At 34.5% G+C, this 22297-nt stretch overlaps 2 protein-coding genes across 3 annotated transcripts in view; both read right to left on the bottom strand.

Moving 5' to 3' along the window:
• Positions 1-1327: 1327 nt before the first annotated feature.
• LOC149795130 (perlucin-like protein) lies at positions 1328-6634 on the bottom strand. The gene is made up of 5 exons (XM_089964838.1): positions 6496-6634; positions 4080-4168; positions 3509-3602; positions 2884-3094; positions 1328-2085 (listed from the first exon to the last, which is right to left on the bottom strand). The coding sequence occupies exons 1-5, from the start codon at positions 6554-6556 to the stop codon at positions 2052-2054; spliced, it is 489 nt and encodes a 162-aa protein (XP_089820964.1). The 5' UTR covers positions 6557-6634; the 3' UTR covers positions 1328-2051.
• Positions 6635-14787: 8153 nt separating this feature from the next.
• The window catches only part of LOC149795129 (ATP-dependent RNA helicase DHX58-like), a 68534-nt gene continuing 61024 nt past the window's right edge, over positions 14788-22297 (bottom strand). For both annotated transcript variants that reach the window (XM_089964835.1, XM_089964836.1), the window contains exon 17: positions 14788-18711. In XM_089964835.1, the coding sequence (XP_089820961.1) occupies positions 18104-18711 (608 nt within the window). In that variant the 3' untranslated portion in view covers positions 14788-18103. The remainder of the gene's footprint in view (positions 18712-22297) is intronic.

The following is a 22297-nucleotide window of genomic DNA, read 5'->3' as shown; positions in this document are numbered from 1 at the left end:
TATTATCTACAAAATACTGATATGAATGACTATCCGTTCGTCATGCATACAACATAAAGTATGTCTATGCAGTAAATGTTTGAGCATATCGTAGAAAATGACAAGCAATGCTGAATATAAAAGAAAATATTTTTTTGTGTTCCAAGTCTTGAAATGTAAATCTGAAACTAACTGATAATATCTTATTTGAAGGTAGGTCATGCTTTTAAATTACACAGATGTCTAATCATCCGATTCTATCAACAACTAAAGCACGTTATGATCTGTCGTCATGTGCACAAATTAATGGGTTTTTCTCCATTTCTCTTTTTAAACGTAAACAATGAACTGTACTGACTTTCACGTTTATATATAAAATAATCAAGAGATTAATGAAACATTTTTTATGCGAACAATTTAATTTTCTAGCAAGTCGACCCTTTATGTATTTTTTAGTATTGGTGTTTTAGTAGTTTGTGTAGGGATGGCAGAACACTAAAAAAAAAAAAAAATCCAGGTAAATATATAATTGTCTTGTAGACTCGTATATGTCAACTGATACATCTTAAAATCAAATGCCTTTAGAACACTTCTTCGGAGACGAGAAGGCTACACTAGAAACTATTATAAAATACTTTTTTTTTTTCAAATTTGTACACATCATAAATACTGACGCAAAGCTACATTATGTTGAATTCAACAGTATACAGAGAGGTGATACGAATAGTTCAAGAGTTTTATATGAATGCAACACTGACGATATCAAGAGAAAATGCGTATATGTTTACCAGTTTGGACGGGATAAAAGTGTGGTCAAAACTGTTCAGTGATCCTTTCTTTCAATTCAGTCTATTTTCTTTTCTCTTTGTATCATTTAGTTTATTCCCACAAAGCAATTTTAGGTCACACAGCTGTATACAAAATGAATGGATAGATGTAAAAACAAACAAAGGGAACTAGTTAAATTTTATATCTGAAATAATGTGAATAGCAAAATTTACATCTAGACCAAAATTGTAATATGTGTGAAAAGTTTCACAGAGATGTCTTGAGCGGTTTTAGAGTTATGCTCTAGAAACGAAAGTGTGATTGATGGATGAATGGAAAAGCAGAGAGGATCCATTCAAAATAAAGAGACGGACAATCTTTGAAAGAAAAAGTCACATGTGGAAGACGATCCCAATACATCCATCAAAGTTCATGGAGATGTCTTGAACACTTTTGGAGCTATGCTTCGGAAATGAAAGTGACCCACAGATAAACCAGCTTCTATGTCCCCGCAATTGTCGTTCGGCCGTGGATACTTATGATTTATACATAGGATGGAAAGACAAAAAGGCGTATTGCACATTTTTCAAATATCATTAGGTTTATTTTCAAATGATACTATGTGGAAAACAATGCCTAAATTACATATTGTGTTGTTGAATGTCGCGTCGTGTAGGAAAGATATAAATGTTTTTGAAATTAACAAATAATTTCTCAATGGGGTATCTAAAAGGTTGAAAACATATGACATCGTCTAAAGCTGACTCGGTGTAATTAAATGAAAGGTCTTGATGACAAGACATATGAACAACATGTGGAACATTCTTTGAGCGAACAAACTGTTGTCAAATACACCCAATAAATTTTAAACAAAAAAATCTGCTACACACCGTGTCCTCGTGTTATAATTTAAGCTTGGTATGCAAGGTGTGAACATTTCTAAAAAGGAGATCAATAACAAAATGCGTAAAATATTGTTGGTTTGGAGAAACTTTTGCATTTCCAGAGATTCCTCATTCTTGATCTAGAAACATCAATACATTTCATTATTCCAGTGTCAGAAAGTCATCACATTAGAAAATGAATTTGTACTTTGGAATGTATGTTTATTAGGTAATATCATAACGATAACAGGGTGTAAGATGTCATTTGTTCCACACTAAAAGGATCAAATGATGAAATTATTTTTATTGAAATCTACATTAGGTATATCCAGGTCTGCTAAAAGCTTTCTTTATAATTGTTTAACAAGTGCATCTTTCTGGTAGATCACCATCTCTGCCAACCATTTCAGTCATCCATTTTTAACCAATAATAGTCTGTCCATTCACCTGTGGACTGAAGAAAGAATATTTGAGTGATAAACAAATTCAAAATGCGCTTAAACACCTCCAGTAAACGCTAAATGATAACATTCAGTTTTCGATTACTTTAGCAATCCCTTCAAGTAGTGAAATACACGGTGATGAATTATGAATTTTCTTTCATTTATAACCACACTCGCATAGATTATATTAGATTTGGTTTAGCAGTAGTTGAAATGAATATTCCATAAAAGAGATTTGGTAGCGATATAGGTTTATTCTGCATGCTTTTTTCAGTGTATTAGTTTGTGCAGAACTGTGTGCGCACAGAATAAACGTAAGTCTAGAATTGTCATGCAGTTTTCCTTGCTTTCAGTTGATGGATTATCTCACTATTTTCATGATATTGTATAAGGATTCGTTCTTCTTTTAACACTGTGACTAAATCAGACGTTTATTTATAAATAAATTATGATTAAATATTATTTATTTATACACACGTTGTAAGATGATCTTTGAAATCAAAGTTGAATAGATCAGTACTTATAGTTCTTTGATATTGATGAAATTAGTATTTTATTTATTTTTCAGGTTTACTTTATATATATATATATATATATATATATATATATATATATATATATATAATTTAGACCAGTTGCTTAAGTACTTAGATCATGCAGAAATTGCCTCTTTTAAATTTTTTATTTTTTCTTTCTTTCTCAATACTATCATCAAAGAGACCACATCCGTTTTATTACAGATATCAAGCTGGGTTTCTTTACACTAGCTTGATCAGTCGTCTCTGGACTTTGAACGTAAGGACAATTACCCCTTTTTACAAATGTAATGCATCAGTACGGTACACGCGTTGTCGTTCCAAAGGCCTGTGCTTTCCATTTGCAAGCAGTTCTCGTTTTTGAGGAGTGAGTTTGGCTCTCCTGTCCTCCAGTTGGTGTACGTCTCGTCAAACATTGATCGGCTGTTCACCCACATCCAGTCACCTTCCACCTCAATATCAGCCCCGCCCAACCACCAATCACCTATAAAAAAAAAAATGCCCCCAACTTAAGCAGCTTTGTACCATTTTTTAAAAATCCGCTCAAACACGACTTGAAGACATAATACACGTTTTGAAAATACAAATCCTGTATTTTCACCAGCAATAGGTTTAGGCACATGATTTATTCATTTAAAAAGACTCCATTAAATTCACGTGAAATTAAAACAAAATAATATAATTTGTAAATTTGCAGGCAACACTGGAATTTCCATTCTTTTTCAGATACAGGTGGCTTTCTTTTCCTTTACAGATGCTGTAACAAGATGGTCTTGAATTCAAAAGATAGATATTGTATTAATATGGTTTTATATTAAAAAGTTATGACCTGTTGTAATCGCTGTACTAATCTAAAGTTCCAACCCCCAAACTAAAATTGTGCAACATCTTCACTTACCTAAACCAAGAGTATGGGTCTGGTTAGAGATATATGCATTTTCTTTAGCATCAAGTATCTCTGCTAAGTATCCGCCCACAGCTTGACATATAGTCTAAAAATAAAATAAAATAATTAATAAATAAAATGAAATTTACAGCCAGAAAAAATTGTTACATGTGATAATGATTACAAAAAATCAGTGTTGATTATATGTCAGTACTAAGGTACAATAGTTATTAGACTTACACATATTTCCGCCTTCTTTGCCAGACAAAAGGAATTATTTTCAAACTAAAAAAGATAAGAAACGACCAAAACTGAATCTGAAATAAGTATGTCTTATAAAAGTATATCAAGGCTAGATGCATGTACATGAAAACATAATTAGCCACATTCCATACAAATCTAGATTAAACATGCAGAGCGATGGACCCTCGTGGTCAATAGAAACCATGTTTGACGGTCATGATTCGTTAACAACAATTTCAATTAAGAGTAGGAGAAATGACTGAGAAGGTGCGGTTGTACTAGCAGCCTTTCTTGGATCACTAGTACAAGTCAGGCCTGTTTTAGAAGCATTCCAACTTACCCAGGCTCCAGGCCAAGTTTCCACGTCATGGCTGAAGAGATAGCAGTTGTCCCTGTGCTGGACCCAACCGTCAGGGCAGTTTCTCTGGGCTTTTTTTTTTAGAGGATACAAGAATGGGGAAAAATAAGGGCAAAAGTGTGATGTTTATCAAACAATTCGTGTGTCATTGGTGCAATATCGGGTGCTGGAAATCTCACGAAAGTGTTAAGTTCTCTCTTAATGGTTCACGAATTAATCATTCGTGATTATTATACTGACATTAATAATAATAATAATAATAATAATAATCATCATCGTAAGATGATGATGATGATGACAAGATCACATTAAAAGCAAAATCGTTGGTTTCAAGAATGTACTATTCAGTTTCTAATTTGTATAAAATAGGTCAAAATGAACAGATTAATTTATTCTCATGAATCATTTTTCCATCTCAACAATTGCTTGGGTGGCAACAGACGAACGGGGGGGGGGGGGTCCTATAGACTAAATAATTAAGGTACAAATGAAATTCTTTCCATTCATCCATTGTTGTAAATGTTGCAGTCTACAAATGTTGGACAGCTGAAATTTTCTCAACTTTAATATTAAATCCAACTCAGTTTTTGTACAGTATTAAAGGGACGTATGAAGTATCATTATAATTAGAAAATCTAACTAACGCTGCTTGGTATCGAAAACAGCTCGTCTCTCGCACGGTCAGGCACACATGCCACTAGGCTGAAGTCGGTTAATCCTAGTAAATGACCTCACATACATTGACTACTCAGTCCTCTTTCGTTACCTAGATATTCGTCCTCGAATGTCACCCAGATTAACCTCTCAAAGTGGTCTAAACCCATTCTCAATTGACCCACCAGTTATTGAGTATCGGGCGAGAGCCCCCACCCACCCACCATCCCGACACACATATTGTAACGAGAGAAGTCGTAAATCGAACGAAGTTCGTCTGCCTCGTACATGCCACAAAACCTACAGGTGCGGACCACATTGTCTGATTAGTCACTGACCTCAGATACATAGAATGATACACAATTAACAATTTTCAATGCGTGTGAAATTGTTAAAAAATAAAACATGGATTGTATCAACTAAAATCACTACGAGAGTAAAGGATTCCACATAAATCACAAATACAAATCACTTGGTTGTTACATATGAACTTATGTATCTTGACGTGACCAGAGGAAACAAGTTCTGATGGAGGCACAATTACGTTGTGATTAGCCTGAACCTATTTATTGCTAACGACACACACACACACACACACATATATATATATATATATATATATATATATATATATATATATATATATATATATATATATATATATATATATATATATATATATATGCATTATTTTTTTATACTTCCAGTCATTACATTCAAGATAAAATTTTCACTGCGATCACAAAGGCATATGATATATATTCGTTCATATATTAATTTTTAAGTTGGTAGCAAGGTTATGACAATGTCCATTATACCAATCAATCAATCAGTCTATCGGTCTATATCATTGGCGTCACTAGGGGATGAGGACCGTACCCGATGACACGATCAGAGGGGGTGACACCAAAATGAATGTCTACAAAATTTTTGAATATTTGTGCACGAAGGAGATCCATGGGGATAACACCATGAGTTACCGCACTGGGTGACACCAACCCTAGTAACGCCGCTGGTATATATAAGCTGTACTTTTTTAACACAAGGCGAGATCATGACATCGTTCATGCCTACGCATGCAAGCACGGTTGTTTAAGAATTTTTATAATCCTTTAGGATGGGGCTAGGGAAGGAATGACGTAAGTAGTGAGAAAAAGTTGAGCGAGGGGGGCATAGGCTCACGCGCATCATGTATCATTTTATTTGCTAATATGCCGTTAATCCTCAAACAATCACGCATTATCAGCCGGTATTAAAATGAGAACTTAAGAGAAAAGATAACTGAACCTCTACATTAACAAAACCCAAACCTACTACAGTGGCGGCGCAAGGGTTGTGGTGGTTGGAAGGGGGGGGGGCAATTGACCTCGGACTCCAGGCGAAGGGGGAACAGGCGAGTTTTTTTGCAGCTGAAAAATTTCATAGTATTTCAACTTCAATTCAGGGGCAATTTTTCATAAAAACTTATATTTAGGAGGGGGAGGCAATTGATATAAAACTGTTCTCTGTAGCAAACTCGGAGCGCCACTAAAGAACGATGCCCCCAGGCGCCTTGGTAGGAGTGATACTAAAGAACATTGCCCCCGGGCGCATTGAACCCTCCAGCCGCCATTGAGCCGATGAAGTCAATGTCATGGTATAAAAAGAAAAAAATATGTATCTTAATTAATTCACAAAACTAAATATACAATAGGAACTATACGCTACATATACTATCGCGGCTTTCGGTAAATCATAACCTTACCGTTGCTAACAGTTGTCACAAGACAAAGACATGTTATTAGTACATTCACCGTGTTGGCCATCTTAGTCTCCTCAAGTGCAGCCTTATCTTTGTGAACTAAATTGTGTGCATCATGAAGATATCACATTATCGCTGTATAAAGTTGAAAAGTAGCGATTGTTATTCGTCATATTAAAACCAAACTTTTTGAAGCGAACCCTTTTGGGACTAGTTGGATATAATACCATTGCCCTTCGCCATGTTAAACTAAACATTTTGAAGTTAACCATTTTGGACGTACTTGGCTATAAGGCACTTTGATTTAAGGAGTGTTCATACCAAATAAGATTATATATTGACCCGACATCAAAGATGAACGTTGTTACTAAAAATAGAAGGAAACAAAACATAAAATAAGTCCTTCAACAATGTTACTAAATATAAAGAACTTTCAGCGACGAGGACTTGTTACCTTGCTAAAATAGTCCATCTGCCCTGTTAAGAAATTACTGTGAAAAATGTAAAAGAATCCAAACAAAAACACACACAAAACCAATACAAAAGCAAATATTTCCACACAAAACCAAATAAATCGAAGATCCAAACAAAACAATTACCAAAACAAACCCAAAACACACACAAAAAGATAAATATAACTCACCCAGAAACAGAATGAATTTATTTAGAAACAAATTCCATAGATCACTTAATCCAAAGCAAAAAGTGATTACCTCAATAACACAAAAAATCTAACAGTTGAAATTCAGTGAAGAGATGATGATGGCACTATCATCTTGTTTGTCAATAAAGCAACAAACAACTGTCACTTTTACAATGACTAAGGAATTAACTAATCCAGGAAACACTAGTAAGTTATTAAGTAACCATGATCTCATTTAGCCCAATTACTGTGTGTTGACTCCATAGACAAACAATATATTCAACATGGTATAACGAAAGCTGGGTGAGAACAATGACATTATCAGTATTGTTTCACAACAGTTACAGGTTACTGCATTTGTATGGGAAAATATGAACGAGTTTTGGGATGGAATACTGCACGACCTTGGGAGTGCAGTATATCCTTCCAACAAAACGAGTTCGTATTTTCCCATACAAATGCAGTAACCTTTTTATTTTATCCTCAATTTTTTAATTCTACCCAAGGTTTAATTATATAAACAAAATACACTACAAGAAACAACGTAAATGATTGTATGCCGCATTCCAAACTAAATACACAAGCGCATATTCATCATTACACAAATCAACATTATTACTGCGCACATAACTCCGCCCAGATAAATTTGAACTTAGTCGCGCGCTCGACATATTTTTCGAAAGAAAATGGCGTGTCGAGTTAAAATTGAAAATTGGAGTCATATTGTGAATGTATGTGCATTGCAACTTTTCCATTTGATCTGGAATGAATAGATTTTGGTATTTTTCTCGATTCTAGGAAATTTTGTGATTATGGACTGGATTTGTGTGTGACGATTCCACATGAAATACACGAGATTTAAGAAGCTAGAGAGAAGCGTGTTGACATCTGCAAATGTGTTTCTGTTAATGTCATTTAATGTTTGAAATCATAATGTGGGAAATTGCAATTATGAAAAAGACGCTATGGAATTTAATGCTTATTTAATTTTGAGTGCAGTAAGGATGTAATTGCACTCATCATCGAAATTACAGCACAATTTCTAAATGTGTAATCCAGATTGAGAACCTATGATATGGCTCATGTAATTCGGATTTGCAGAATTAAGAAAATACATTTTGAGGAAATTCAGGATGTAAAACTGTAAGTATATTTTATTTTGCCATTCTTATCACCAGATATAGAAGAGAGTATATGACTTGTCACTTGTATGTTATTTGTAAGGACCTTATCTTGCGCATATTATATACTGTAGCTAACCTAAATCCGAAACATTGTATCAATGCGGAATGTGCCAAAGCAGCTGGTATGTGGCAGTCCACGAAACATCTGTTTTAGTTCATTCAGAAACAAATTTAAACAACCACAACGTAAAGAGCATCTTACGCGAATGTACATGATTTGAGTACAAATCAAAAGTGCTGGCGTCTGCGTCCATTGTTTGTTTACAATAGAAAGTAGTTCATTTATGCACGTGAATGCTATATGTGTATTGTCGCGCGGGTTCAATATCGGGTAATATTGCACGATTCTGACAATGTAGAGTTAACAGGGGGAAAATGAGCATATACTAAACAAAGATACAGCACAAACGTCTGAATTATGTTCATCCATAACAAAAGTATGGACCTCTGAATATTATACATCCATGACCACAGTATGAACCTCAGAACTATGACATCCATGACCACAGTAAGAGCCTCTGAAATATGTACATCCATGACCACAGTAAGAGCCTCTGAAATATGTACACGGATGACCACATTAGGAACCTTTGAACTATGTACATCGATAGCCAGTGTGAATCTATGAATTATACGGATCTATGACTACAGTAGGTACCTCTGAACTTTGTACATCGATGACCGCAGTAAGAACCTCCGAAAACTGTACATCCATGACCACATTAGGAACCTCTGAACTATGTACATCGATAGCCAGTGTGAATCTCTGAATTATATGGATCTATCACTACATTAGGAACCTCTGAACTATGTATATTCATGACCACAGTAGGACCCTTCGAATTATGTACATCGACAGCCAGTGTGAATATATGAATTATATGAATCTATGACCACAGTAGGAACCTCTGAACTTCGTACATCGATGACCACAGTAAGAACCTCCGAAAAATGTACACCCATGACCACATTAGGAACCTCTGAACTATGTACATCGATAGCCAGTGTGAATCTCTGAATTATATGGATCTATGACCACAGTAGGACCCTCTGAAATATGTGCATCTATGACCACAGTAGGACCCTCTGAAATATGTACATCTATGACCACAGTATAAACCTCTGAAATATGTACATCCATGTCCACAGTATGAACCTCTGAAATACATGTACTTTAGTAACGTTTATAGTCAGTGGTATAGGGCACTACCTGTAAGAATCCCAGTGACCTAACTCATCTCTTTTTTTTTCTTTCTTTTTTCCCCTGTGGATTTAGAAAAAATCTGCATTCTGCCTCATCAATCATCGTTATAAAGGAATAAATAATGGTCATTATTGCTTATAACTAGTTTTACAATCCAATCATTCACTGGACTGATTAAAGGCATATTTTGCCTATAAATTATATCCACTTTGGCAGGTGGACACATGACAGTGCATTTATATAATAAAATGATATATGTGTGATGATTTTGCTTGTAAATGACAGGTGATTGTTTATAGTAGAGGTTGCTCAAATAACATTTAACTGTCTTCACATTTAATAGCATATTTGTATAATAATGACTACAAGGTGCAACATAAAGTTCTAAAAGATGTAAATATAAAAAACTGCAAATAAACTGACAACCCTTTTGGAGTAAGTGATTACAACATCTGCCTTGGATATGGGAGGTTGCAGGTTTGAACCCTGGCAAAGTCACACCAAAGACTTCCAAAAATAGTACTAGCAGCTGCCTCACTAAGCATTGAGCATTAAGAGGTTAGTGTTAGAAGTGGTTGGCCTGGTGTCAGGATAATGTGACTGGGTGCGACATGATCCTACTTGTATTTGGCATGATGCCTCAGAGCTTGATATTACTATAAACTGCAACACTGCAGACATCATAGCAATATGACTGGAATTTTTTTAAAGCTACATTAAAAATCCAATTCACACACACAAATCACATGCAAAATAAATTCATGATTACAAGCAAAATCCCATGTAAAGATATGAAAGTTGAGCCCCAATGGCCATAACTCAGCCTGAAATGGAGTAAACATATCAAAACCCATAAAAATAACCACATCTAGTTTAATGAACCAATATTCACATCAAATTGCTTCCGTGTAAGCTGAATACTTCTTAAGCTATGCTGACTGAAAACAACATTCCAAATTTCCATATGAAAACAAACATTTGCTTAACAAAGGGTGTTAACTCTGTCCAAAATGGAGTAAATGAGCATAAAAGATGCAACATAAGTCTGTTTATACCAAACTACATAAAAATATGTTAACTGTTTCTTCAGCTGTTCCTGTTACATGCAAACTCCCATATTACTATAGGAAGTTATTTCTTATGGGTACAACTCTCTCCAGCATGGAGTTTAACAGAAAATGCACGTACAAGGCACGTATATGTCTATGATACAATGTTCATACCAATTGCAGAATATGTTAAAAGGTTCTGGTGCTATTGAAGTTATGACATCTAATTATAAAGAACTGAAATTAACCGTCTAACTCAGTCCAAAATTGAGCTGACCAGAAGATATGCACAAATTACAAATCTTGGTTAATGAGTTGATATACACACCAAATTGCACAAAAATATGTTGAATAGTTCCTGAACTATAGCTGACAGTGTTGATTCAAAGTAATAGACAAAGGAAAATAACTGGACCCAAATGATCAAATGTTTATAAAAAGAACATATGTGTATAGCAAGCAGTTCAACCAGCAAAAGGTATCAAATTATGTGATAAACTGAGTTTTCTGCAGTGTGATTGGATATAAATGGTCATGTAATACTGATCTTGAATTTATTTTTTGACACATTAGTAAAGTCTGGGGACCACTTTTAGTTCCCAATCAGTTTCCAGTGCACTTTAGGTGAAGATTTGACAATATCAAATCCTTGCACCATAAAAATAACAAGCTTCCCCACCCACTGACCTAAGACCAAAATGTGCACTCCCCACCAAAAATCACAAATTAGAAGTTCAAACAATCTAATTGCACAGTCCCTCCTGTGCATAAACATTTCAACCCTTTAGCCAAACAAACCATACAGTATGTTCTACAAGTCACTATACATTCATAAATTTATGCTTCAACAAAACCTTATAAATGATCATGATCAAATGCAGGGAATTTCACAAAAAATGGACATGACTTTGGTTTGTGAAAAATAAAAATGTTTAGATAGCAAGAACAATGAAAGCTAAATAACTGACAGCTTGATAAAAACAAATCATATAGAGTGACAAAAGTCCCTCAAATCACTGCTATGACCACTCAGACACTCTACCATATCTATAACACTATACAAGAGTCTAAGACCCCTGGCTAGCTAAGATGGGGATATGTATTCTTGTACAGAGTTAAGAGGCTAATGAAAGAAAACAGAGCTACCTAAAATTGATGTTTTGATGACAGAAAGGAGGATAATTTGAATTATGATGATTAAATGATCATGACAGGGTATTTATCAAAGTGGAAATTATTACCTAATCAATCACAAAGTTAACATGTTGACCTTTGGACTTAATTATTTTGTGAGTGATTAAGTACAAATTCACACTGTTAATTACTCAACAATGATCATTTACTTATATAATAAATTATAAATTGTTATCTTTGGACAAAAATATTAAAGTATAAAAATTGGTTTGGTTTCCATTTGTGGGGTTTAAAGCCATTTTTGAGCACAAGATAAGACTATACATGGTGGCCAGTATATTTCGTGGATGAAGAACCCTGTGAAAAACCACCAACCCACAGGAAGCTAGTAGCAAGTTTTCTTACAAATCCATGTTAGTTGAGCTGAGAATAAAACACATGTGGACAGAGGTAAGACATGTGAGTAATCTGTAAAGGTCAGCATTTTAGACCACTCAGTCATATAGGCCCCCTATAATCTGTAAAGGTCAGCATTTTAGACCACTCAGTCATATAGGCCCCCTATAATCTGTAATGGTCAGCATTTTAGACCACTCAGTCATATAGGCCCCCTATAATCTGTAAAGGTCAGCATTTTAGACCACTCAGTCATAGAGGCCCCCTATAATCTGTAAAGGTCAGCATTTTAGACCACTCAGTCACATAGGCCCCCTATAATCTGTAAAGGTCAGCATTTTAGACCACTCAGTCATATAGGCCCCCTATAATCTGTAAAGGTCAGCATTTTAGACAACTCAGTCATATAGGCCCCCTATAATCTGTAATGGTCAGCATTTTAGACCACTCAGTCATATAGGCCCCCTATAATCTGTAAAGGTCAGTATTTTAGACCACTCAGTCATATAGGCCCCCTATAATCTGTAAAGGTCAGCATTTTAGACCACTCAGTCATATAGGCCCCCTATAATCTGTAAAGGTCAGCATTTTAGACCACTCAGTCATATAGGCCCTCTATAATCTGTAAAGGTCAGCATTTTAGACCACTCAGTCATATAGGCCCCCTATAATCTGTAAAGGTCAGCATTTTAGACCACTCAGTCATATAGGCCCCCTATAATCTGTAATGGTCAGCATTTTAGACCACTCAGTCATATAGGCCCCCTTATAATCTGTAAAGGTCAGCATTTTAGACCACTCAGTCATATAGGCCCCTTATAATCTGTAAAGGTCAGCATTTTAGACCACTCAGTCATATAGGCCCTCTATAATCTGTAAAGGTCAGTATTTTAGACCACTCAGTCATATAGGCCCCCTATAATCTGTAATGGTCAGCATTTTAGACCACTCAGTCATATAGGCCCCTTATAATCTGTAACGGTCAGCATTTTAGACCACTCAGTCATATAGGCCCCTTATAATCTGTAAAGGTCAGCATTTTAGACCACTCAGTCATATAGGCCCCCTATAATCTGTAACGGTCAGCATTTTAGACCACTCAGTCATATAGGCCCCCTATAATCTGTAAAGGTCAGTATTTTAGACCACTCAGTCATATAGGCCCCTTATAATCTGTAAAGGTCAGCATTTTAGACCACTCAGTCATATAGGCCCCCTATAATCTGTAATAGTCAGCATTTTAGACCACTCAGTCATATAGGCCCCCTATAATCTGTAAAGGTCAGCATTTTAGACCACTCAGTCATATAGGCCCCCTATAATCTGTAACGGTCAGCATTTTAGACCACTCAGTCATATAGGCCCCCTATAATCTGTAAAGGTCAGTATTTTAGACCACTCAGTCATATAGGCCCCTTATAATCTGTAAAGGTCAGCATTTTAGACCACTCAGTCATATAGGCCCCCTATAATCTGTAATAGTCAGCATTTTAGACAACTCAGTCATATAGGCCCCCTATAATCTGTAATGGTCAGCATTTTAGACCACTCAGTCATATAGGCCCTCTATAATCTGTAACGGTCAGCATTTTAGACCACTCAGTCATATAGGCCCCCTATAATCTGTAACAGTCAGCATTTTAGACAACTCAGTCATATAGGCCCTCTATAATCTGTAAAGGTCAGCATTTTAGACCACTCAGTCATATAGGCCCCCTATAATCTGTAACGGTCAGCATTTTAGACCACTCAGTCATATAGGCCCCCTATAATCTATAAAGGTCAGCATTTTAGACCACTCAGTCATATAGGCCCCAGATAAAAGTTCAAGTTTGTCAAAGCCACATAGTGAAAAAAAGACCATAAATAGAGAATTAATGCCTAGAGAAATAATGCCAGATTTTTCATTTGCAGCAGAATTGCACATTCAATAAAGTAATAAACTAAAATACTAATAGATAATTAACTATTTGAATGTGTATGCTGAAGAAAATTGAGAACATGTATGAAAAAAATTTACACTTGTTTCTTTTTTGCAGTTTTTAAAATACATTGATCAAACTGATGGTCACTGCAATTCAAAAACAGATTTACTGAAAATTTTAACTTAAAGCATAAACAGCAAATGGCATCAACATATATATAATGCAAGCAGAGCTTTTCCAGTTGAAATTATTTTTATTTTGGAGATAGAGAAATGTACAAATCCACTTTGAAGGTATTTTACCTATAAATTTGAGCAGAGGCATGAAACAGCATAAAAAATATACCTGATTACTGCAGTCATAACTCCAGTTTAAGAAATCAGAAGTAATTCCAAAAGTTTTTGAATAAAGAGTTAATAACTTTTTTCAATGTAATTGTCAAGAACTTTTTAAAAAACTCTCTAGAAGTTTACAGCTATGTCTGCATAACAGCTTGCATCCCAGACAACATAATATATTGTGTGGCTTCTGATCTATGTTAAGTATACATGTCTGACAATGAAATATAAAGAAGCCTTTTAAAATTTTTGTCTTATTACTGTGATAGCAAGTATAACATGGAACATTACATCTGTTACTGAATAATGCTGGTTATGAGGTGTGGATGGATGGATGGATGGATAAACAAACTGGGAAAATAAGATTGTTATCAAAGGGCTCCAATATGATATTAATGGGTTCTAATTAATGAATTGCCAAGTCAAGAAAACTCGCATATTTATTATTTTGATGAGGAGCTTACACAAGTGATTATTTCAAAATGAAATCTTACGAAAGGAGTCAAATATTGTGCACCTTTTGTCTTAACGAACAAACTATGGAAATTATTTCAGGTGCAAAATGCACTATTTGATTTATCACATAATGAAAACTACTGATTTTATTTCACAAAAACAGGTAAATGTGTAAATAAATGATATTTAAGTACATTCAGATGCTTGATACATGTAATTATGCTTTACATCATGATGCCATGAGGCATTACATGTGTTACAAATAAAAAAATTATGTGTACATTAACCTAAATAATTCAGTGGTCACTTGATTAAACATTCTCTATAAAAACATATTTGTTTAAAAAAAAATATAATTTTAAGCTCCATGTGAAAATTTTACAATGATCAAATAAAATTAGTGAATAAATTAGATAAATTTAAAAACTGTTATGCATTATCAAGTGAAAATCACCTAGGTGTCAGACAATCAATAAACATTGCTTCCTCTTGCAGACAATCTTAACATTCCAGTCATTATAAATAATTTATCCCTTTTAATATTTTGTCATAATAAACAAATAACACCTCATGGTGTTAAGTAATGCAAGGGCAAAATGTATATGGCATCCAAATGTTCTTGAAATCCAGTTTAATATATTTGTTTGGGTATCATTATCTAATAAAACTGGTAGTTTTAGATGTAATAAATATGTTTTTACATTTGTGCTCATTTCCAATGAACTGTTAAATGATTTTAATTTTTCCTTGCTAAATCTTGCAAAAGATAGAAATTATTAAAAAGTTGTATTACATTTTATTTAAATCAGCACTCCTGTAAAATTCTCCATTTTTGACCCAACCTGACATAAGAGTACTTAACTGTTAGTGTCAATCTGGAATAAACATATACCCAATGACAGCTGGTGGTAGGTCAGTAAAGCTTATAAATTTGTTGTTGTTGTTGTTGTTGTTGTGGGTTTTAACGCCATTTTTCAGCACGCGATAGGCTATACATGGCGGCCAGTATTAATGGTGGAGGAAGAACCCGGTAAAGCACCGGAAAGAACCACCGACCCACGAGAAGCTACTGGCAAGCTTTCTCACATACCCACATTGGCTGAATCCTAGACTCGAACCGCCGCAGACAGAGGTGAGATGGCAGTGATCCGTAACGAAGAGCGCTTTAGACCACTCGGCCACTCGGGGCCCCTATAAATTTGTAGATAAGCATATTTCTATAGATACCATACTTCAACAAACTGTAATACTGCATACTAGGTTACATCCATAGTAGAGCATACAACTTTTAGATGAAATAAACAGGTTGTTTTTACAGCTAATACACAATTACCATTACAAATGTAATACTGGCAGTCACATTTTTTTTTAATGGGGTAGGGTTTTCATAAGGTAACTGAAAGTAGTGAATTCTTTTTTAATAGTAAAATCGACAGACATCTCATGGGAGTTTCTCAAGAAAACAAAAATGGGGTATCATGATAATGGACTTTGTCTGTATGTATGGGCAGTATTATTTTGCACACATTTTACTAATGATTTTTAAGTCTGAGAATAATTATTGGTAAAATAAATTATCGTTTTTTTTCAAAGCAACAAAATTTTGACAAAAAAAAGAATATAGTTTGTGGTACAAAAACCATCAAGGCAAAATATAACTATAATTTTTCTGGTTGATGGTCTGTGAATTGTTAAAGGGCATGAAATATTACACTTTATGTGAATATTCTCATAAATAATATGTAAATAAAAACGCAAAGAAGAGAAACTGAACATGTCATCAGTTTATTTATATTTGTTGCTGGCAACCTAATTACCATGTAAACATTATTTTAGAAACATCACTGAAAAAAGAGGATATGATTTTAATTTATTAATCAAAGGTATCAATATCTACTTCTGTAATAAAGGTACGACTCTAAAATTGAAGCTCCATGATACATGTAAATGCTTCTTTCAAATCTAATTCATTAAAAACATTACATTCAAGAATCGATTTTTCAAAAGTCTTTGGTATGACTCAGCTGGGGTTTGAACCCGTGACCTCCCACATCCGAGGCAGATGCTCTAACCACTAGGCCACCGGAGCGGTCATACATCAATGATGAATTTTCACTGATTAATCATAAGCAACATAAGAAAATAACGAGAACAAATATTAATAATCACATTTTTCCAAATGAATTAAACATGGTACACAATTTTATCAAATTCCTTTCTGCTTTCCCTTTTACAATCTCTCTCTCATGCATAATCGACAAAATACATGGAAATCTGTGTAGAGACAACATTAATTTGGGCATGATGTTTTGCTGTCCCTTAAAGTAGAATGAAATACTTTATTTCATTCCAGAACATTTTTTTAAATTCAGAAATAAAATCTTTTTGCTCACCTAAGTGCCTCATTTATTAGCTGTAATAGTGATTATAGGAATATGAATCAACTCTAAAGTCTATTTTATGATGAAATTTCAGAACAGATGTTTCAGCTTGAGATGCTTCATTTGCAGATTTTTTTCCAGAGATTAATGTAATTTTCTTGCAATGTCATAACTTGACCTGCAGTCAGCAACAATTAGATCAATAAGAGAAATTTGAGCATCAACATGGAATATGCATTCAACACACCTACATAAACAGTGTGATTTCCATGTCTTGATCTGTAGAAAATGTAAATAACCTTCTGAAGCATAAAAATGGTTATAAAACAGTGGTGGCAAAAAGCATTGTGAATTGGGAGGGGCCAAAGGTGGGGAGGGACACCATCATGACTACTTTCTTGTTTGCTGCTGACATTTTCATGGTATTTCACCTTCACCTTAGTCTAATTGGGACAATTCTTCACAAAACTTATATTTAGGAGGGGTGCAGGAAAGAGGTTCTTTATAGCAAAGTAGGGGCACCAGTAAAGAACATTGCCCTCTGGTGCTTTAGAAGGGGCATCACCAAGTACTATTTCCCCCAGGCACCTTGAACCCTTGCACCACTGCTGATAAAACGTCTCCAAGGTTGGTGTGTGTCTGTGTGAAGTTCACACATTTCTCTGTAGACCAAAGTTAACTATGCAGGAATTCTACACTGTAAAAATTAACTTATTTATAAAGTTCACTTCTCTGTAACCATAAAATATGATGAGTTAATAATAATGAAACAATGCTTTCAAAAAAAACAATTCAAAAGATACGTCTGAAATCTAATAAAATCTGAAGCTGAAGTGCTGAAGTCAAAGATTTAAACCTACTCAACCAGTTCTTTTACCTGCTTTATGATGAAAATAAATGATTACTCTTGATATAAAGTTAGTACCTCAGAAAAATCACAATTTGTAATTTGAAAAGGAACGTCTTTCCACTTTTTGGGGGTAACAACTTTGCCATCATCATTGCTAATAACTTTGAATGAACGAATTTGAATGATTGGCAATTCAACCATGCAGTATTCAAAATAAATCCCCCATTCTTGCCCACAATTCTTACAAAATATCATTTTTTTCACTTCCATTCCCTCTATTTTCTTTGGTTTAGGGTGCCTTTTTTCCTCAATTTTATCAAAGAATTTCTTGTCAGTAACTATGTGGTGGGAATTCTTTACACATTTTATGTAATCATTGCTTACAACATCAACTGAACATTTAATACATTGCAACCTAAAGCCTCCTTCCTTTTTCATGCCTTCCTTCTTGTGTGCATTTTTTTCTCGTATTTCCTGTTTAATGAGCTGCTCCCTCTGAATCTCCCTTATTCTCCCACAGTTTTCACGTTCATTCATCGACTTCAGTTTGTCAATTGCTTTGTACATCATAGCAGCACGATAGGCACTTACTGTCTCCTGCTTGATTACTGTCTCAGACGCAAGTGCTATCTTTGTGCTGTTCTTCTGTCTTCCACGACCTATATATTTACAAATAATATCCATCACTTTTTTTAAAATTTGAAGAATTATGTTACTCCATTTGAGACTTAGTCTACAAAAAATAAAATAACAAGTGCAATGAAAATGTGGCAAATACATATTTTGATTGCTAGATCACAAGGTAATGAGATTATTCAGAATTACATTCTATACCTAAAACAATCTACAGAATTACATTCTATACCTAAAACAATCTACAGAAGGAAATGACAACCTGACTGAACTTTGCCAAAGATCTGTTTGAAAGACTAAATCAACATAAATGAAACAAGAATTACTGAGGAATAGTCAGCACTGAACCTATTCTGAATCCTATCCTTCAATCGCTGAACATATTTACCTTAAAAAATTACATTACCTTAAACAATTACAATGTGGATCATCATTATTTAATCCCTTCATACTATACAAATTTCAAATGATACCTGCTCTGCCCATGGAAACGTTTGTGATTTGGAAAAATGCTGTCATCAACAGTGACTAAAATGTTAAATTTATACTATAAATGACAGCAGAGCAATATAATGTACATAATAAAGTGTGGTGGTGTGATTCAGACTCTCACACAGGTAAAAACAAACAAGTGGCATATGATTCAGAATGGGATCTGAAGGTGGCTTATTTATGCATGTATTCATGTGCTGACATATATACATATACATACATACATACATACATACATACATACATACATATATCTATTAAAGTGCAGCACAAAAGTTCTTCGTCATATCCTTTGACCTTGAACTTGATATCAAAGATAGAAAATCATAAAACAAAAATGTAAGTCATTACCTCTGACTTGACCTCAGTGACAAATAGGGTTTATTGTCAAAACACCTTTACAGAAATGCAGATATTTTGGTTTTCAGATCTGCACCTTTTTCATTCAGAACTAATTAAAATTTGCAAAAGTGCTTGAGTGAAAACCCCATATTAATGCCACCATCCATGTAAGAAGAGCTTGCCACTGTGGTGGTATGTAAATGGAGGTCAGCTGGGCACCATTTTCATTCAGAACATATATGCAATGCTATAATAGAGTTTCAGTGTAAATCCTATGTCATTAAGGCCGTGCAATAATAATAATAATAATAATAATAATAACAACAACAACAACAACACTTTATTTATAGAGAGTGACTCATTAGTCAAGAACTATTCTCCCTTGAGGCCCTCTGAAGGAGAGTATAACAATGTGCATTATGTAAAAGATAGCAATAATTACTGTTTATTTTAACATGTTTAGTATTAAAATACTAAATTCAATATCTATTAGAAATACATACATACTCATGATATCTCTTCTTAAATACTGTAATATTTTCAGCAGATTTTACATGTCGTCAAAGCTTGTTCCACAGAACTGTACCAGAATACTGGAAGCTCTTTTTAAATTGCTCTGTTCTTGTTTTTGGTGCTAGAAGATTTCCATGTGAAACTGATCTCAACTGGTATTGTGTTGAAAAAAGCCTGAATAAGTCCTGTGACTCTGGTGCAGTTCCATGTAGACATTTATCTACAAGAACTGCCTTGTAAAAATCTATCCTTCCATATACTGTGAACCATTTGAGTTCTGTAAACAATGCTTTTGAGGGATGATTAACAGCTGCATCTAAAATTATGCGTGCTGCTCATTTCTGTAATTTAGAAATCCTATAAAGCTCAGATTTAGCAGTTTCCCCATACATCTGAACAATAATCCACTGTTGGAAGTATATATGACTTGTAGTGTAGACTGAGTTTCTGTAGGTAAATATTTCTGGATTCTGCTGAGAAGGGCAGTTTTGGATGACAGTGTGTTACAGAGCTTATCAATATGGTCATCCCATTGTAAATTATTTACTACGGTCACACCTACAAGCTTTTCATGTCTGACATTTTCTAATGGATGATTATTTATTGCAAGAGATAGTTTTTGGTTAACTGACTTGTGTAGCTTTTGTGATGTCCCCAAAATCATACATTTTGTTTTACCTTCATTAACTGCCATCCTATTTTGTTGTGGCCAGTTTTGGGCTCTAATAAGGTCTGAGTTTAATCTATTTTGGATAACTTCAGTATCAGATCTAGATGTATACAAGGTTGCATTGTCTGCAAACAAATCTGTATTTGTGGATTCATTATTTAATGATACATCAATGATATAGCTAAAGAAGAGGAGAGGGCCTAAAACTGAGCCTTGAGGGACCCCTGAATAAACAGTGTGAGTTTGAGAGATAATATTGACAATGCTTGCTTGTTGAGACCTTTGGTTTAGGTATGATTAGCTAAACCAGCTTAAAGAAGGATTGTCAAACCTGTAACAGTTCAACTTTTGCAGCAGAATTTCATGATCAACAAGATCAAAGGCTTTCTTGAAGTCAAGGAAAACAATCCCAGTCATATGTCCATTATCCATTTCCTTCAGCCAAAGATCAACTAATTTGGTAAGTTCTGTTTGGCACAAGTAGTACTTTCTAAATCCTAATTGCACTTTATGAAATAGAGAGAAAGTTTAAAAAAATTTATAGACCTGAATGGCTACTTGCTTTTCAAATAATTTTGACAATACAGGTAGAATTGATATTGGTCTGTAATTCTCTGGATCCTCCTTTTCTCCTTTCTTAGAGATAGGTGTAACCTTGCTCATTTCAATGTCTCTGGAAAAATTACCATTCATTATACTTAAGTTTATGATATGTGTTAATGACTTTCTTATTACTGGTGCAGCAATTTTAAGAATTGATGGACCGATACCATTGAAACCAGAGGAATTATTAATATTCACCTTAATGAGCATATCAAAAACATCAGCTTCACTAACATTGGCTATTGAAAAATAATTATCATTAGGAATTTCAGCTCTTATAAATGAGAGAAGAGCATCAAGTTCAATTGGGATGTTAGTCTGGTTCTGAATGCTGTTACTGGAGATGCTTGTGAAAAAATTGTTGAACATTTCCACAATGTCTTGTACAGATGTTGCTATATCATCATAGTCTAGGTGGAAAATAACTGTTCTTGGGTGGGTTCAGCTCTTTTAGATGCTTCCACAATGTCTTGGTACTCTTACTTTCATCAACAGCCTGTTTATAGTAGTTCTCTTTTGCCTTATCTATCAGGTGCTTAGTTTTATTCCTCCACTTTCTATAGCTGTTCATGTTTTTTTTTCTTGTGGAAATTATCTCTTAGGTGCCTAGCCTCATTGATCTCAGGGGGAATCCACTTGTGTGCAATTTTGGTGTTTAACCCTTTTTGTTTTAATTTGGGGCATGCTTGTCTAAGGCTGCACTGAACACCCGATACCATTTGTCTAAGGCAGTGTTGACATCAGTGATATTGCAGACTGAGTGGAATGGTTCGCAAACTAAATCATTTAAGAACTTTTCCATCCATGTATTAAGAAGAGCAATAGAAGTAGTCATATAAAGATTCCTGAATGGCCATTAAGGCAGCCATTGTGGAGATTTAATCAGCACTATTTAATATAGGAAAAACTGTATTTTGCAAGAAAGACATTTTTTAATCTTTTTTAAATATTGGCATGACAACTTCTTTAGGAGAGGTTAACAAATATGAAAT

This window comes from Sinohyriopsis cumingii, chromosome 7, assembly GCF_028554795.1.
Source record: "Sinohyriopsis cumingii isolate HCF-2022 chromosome 7, ASM2855479v2, whole genome shotgun sequence".
Lineage (NCBI taxonomy): Eukaryota > Metazoa > Mollusca > Bivalvia > Unionida > Unionidae > Sinohyriopsis > Sinohyriopsis cumingii.
The sequence above is the reverse complement of the archived record's forward strand: the minus strand, read 5'-3'. Positions and strand labels throughout refer to the sequence as shown.

What these genes read in the sequence shown, in the direction of transcription:
- LOC149795130 (XM_089964838.1), bottom strand. Translation starts at nt 6,556, where the DNA reads ATGGCCAACACGGTGAATGTACTAATAACATGTCTTTGTCTTGTGACA. An exon ending in AAACTTGGCCTGGAGCCTGG is followed by an intron (nt 3,603 to 4,079) that starts GTAAGTTGGAAT and finishes TTTTATTTTTAG; the next exon opens with ACTATATGTCAAGCTGTGGG. An exon ending in CATTACATTTGTAAAAAGGG is followed by an intron (nt 2,086 to 2,883) that starts GTAATTGTCCTT and finishes TTCTTTCTTCAG; the next exon opens with TCCACAGGTGAATGGACAGA.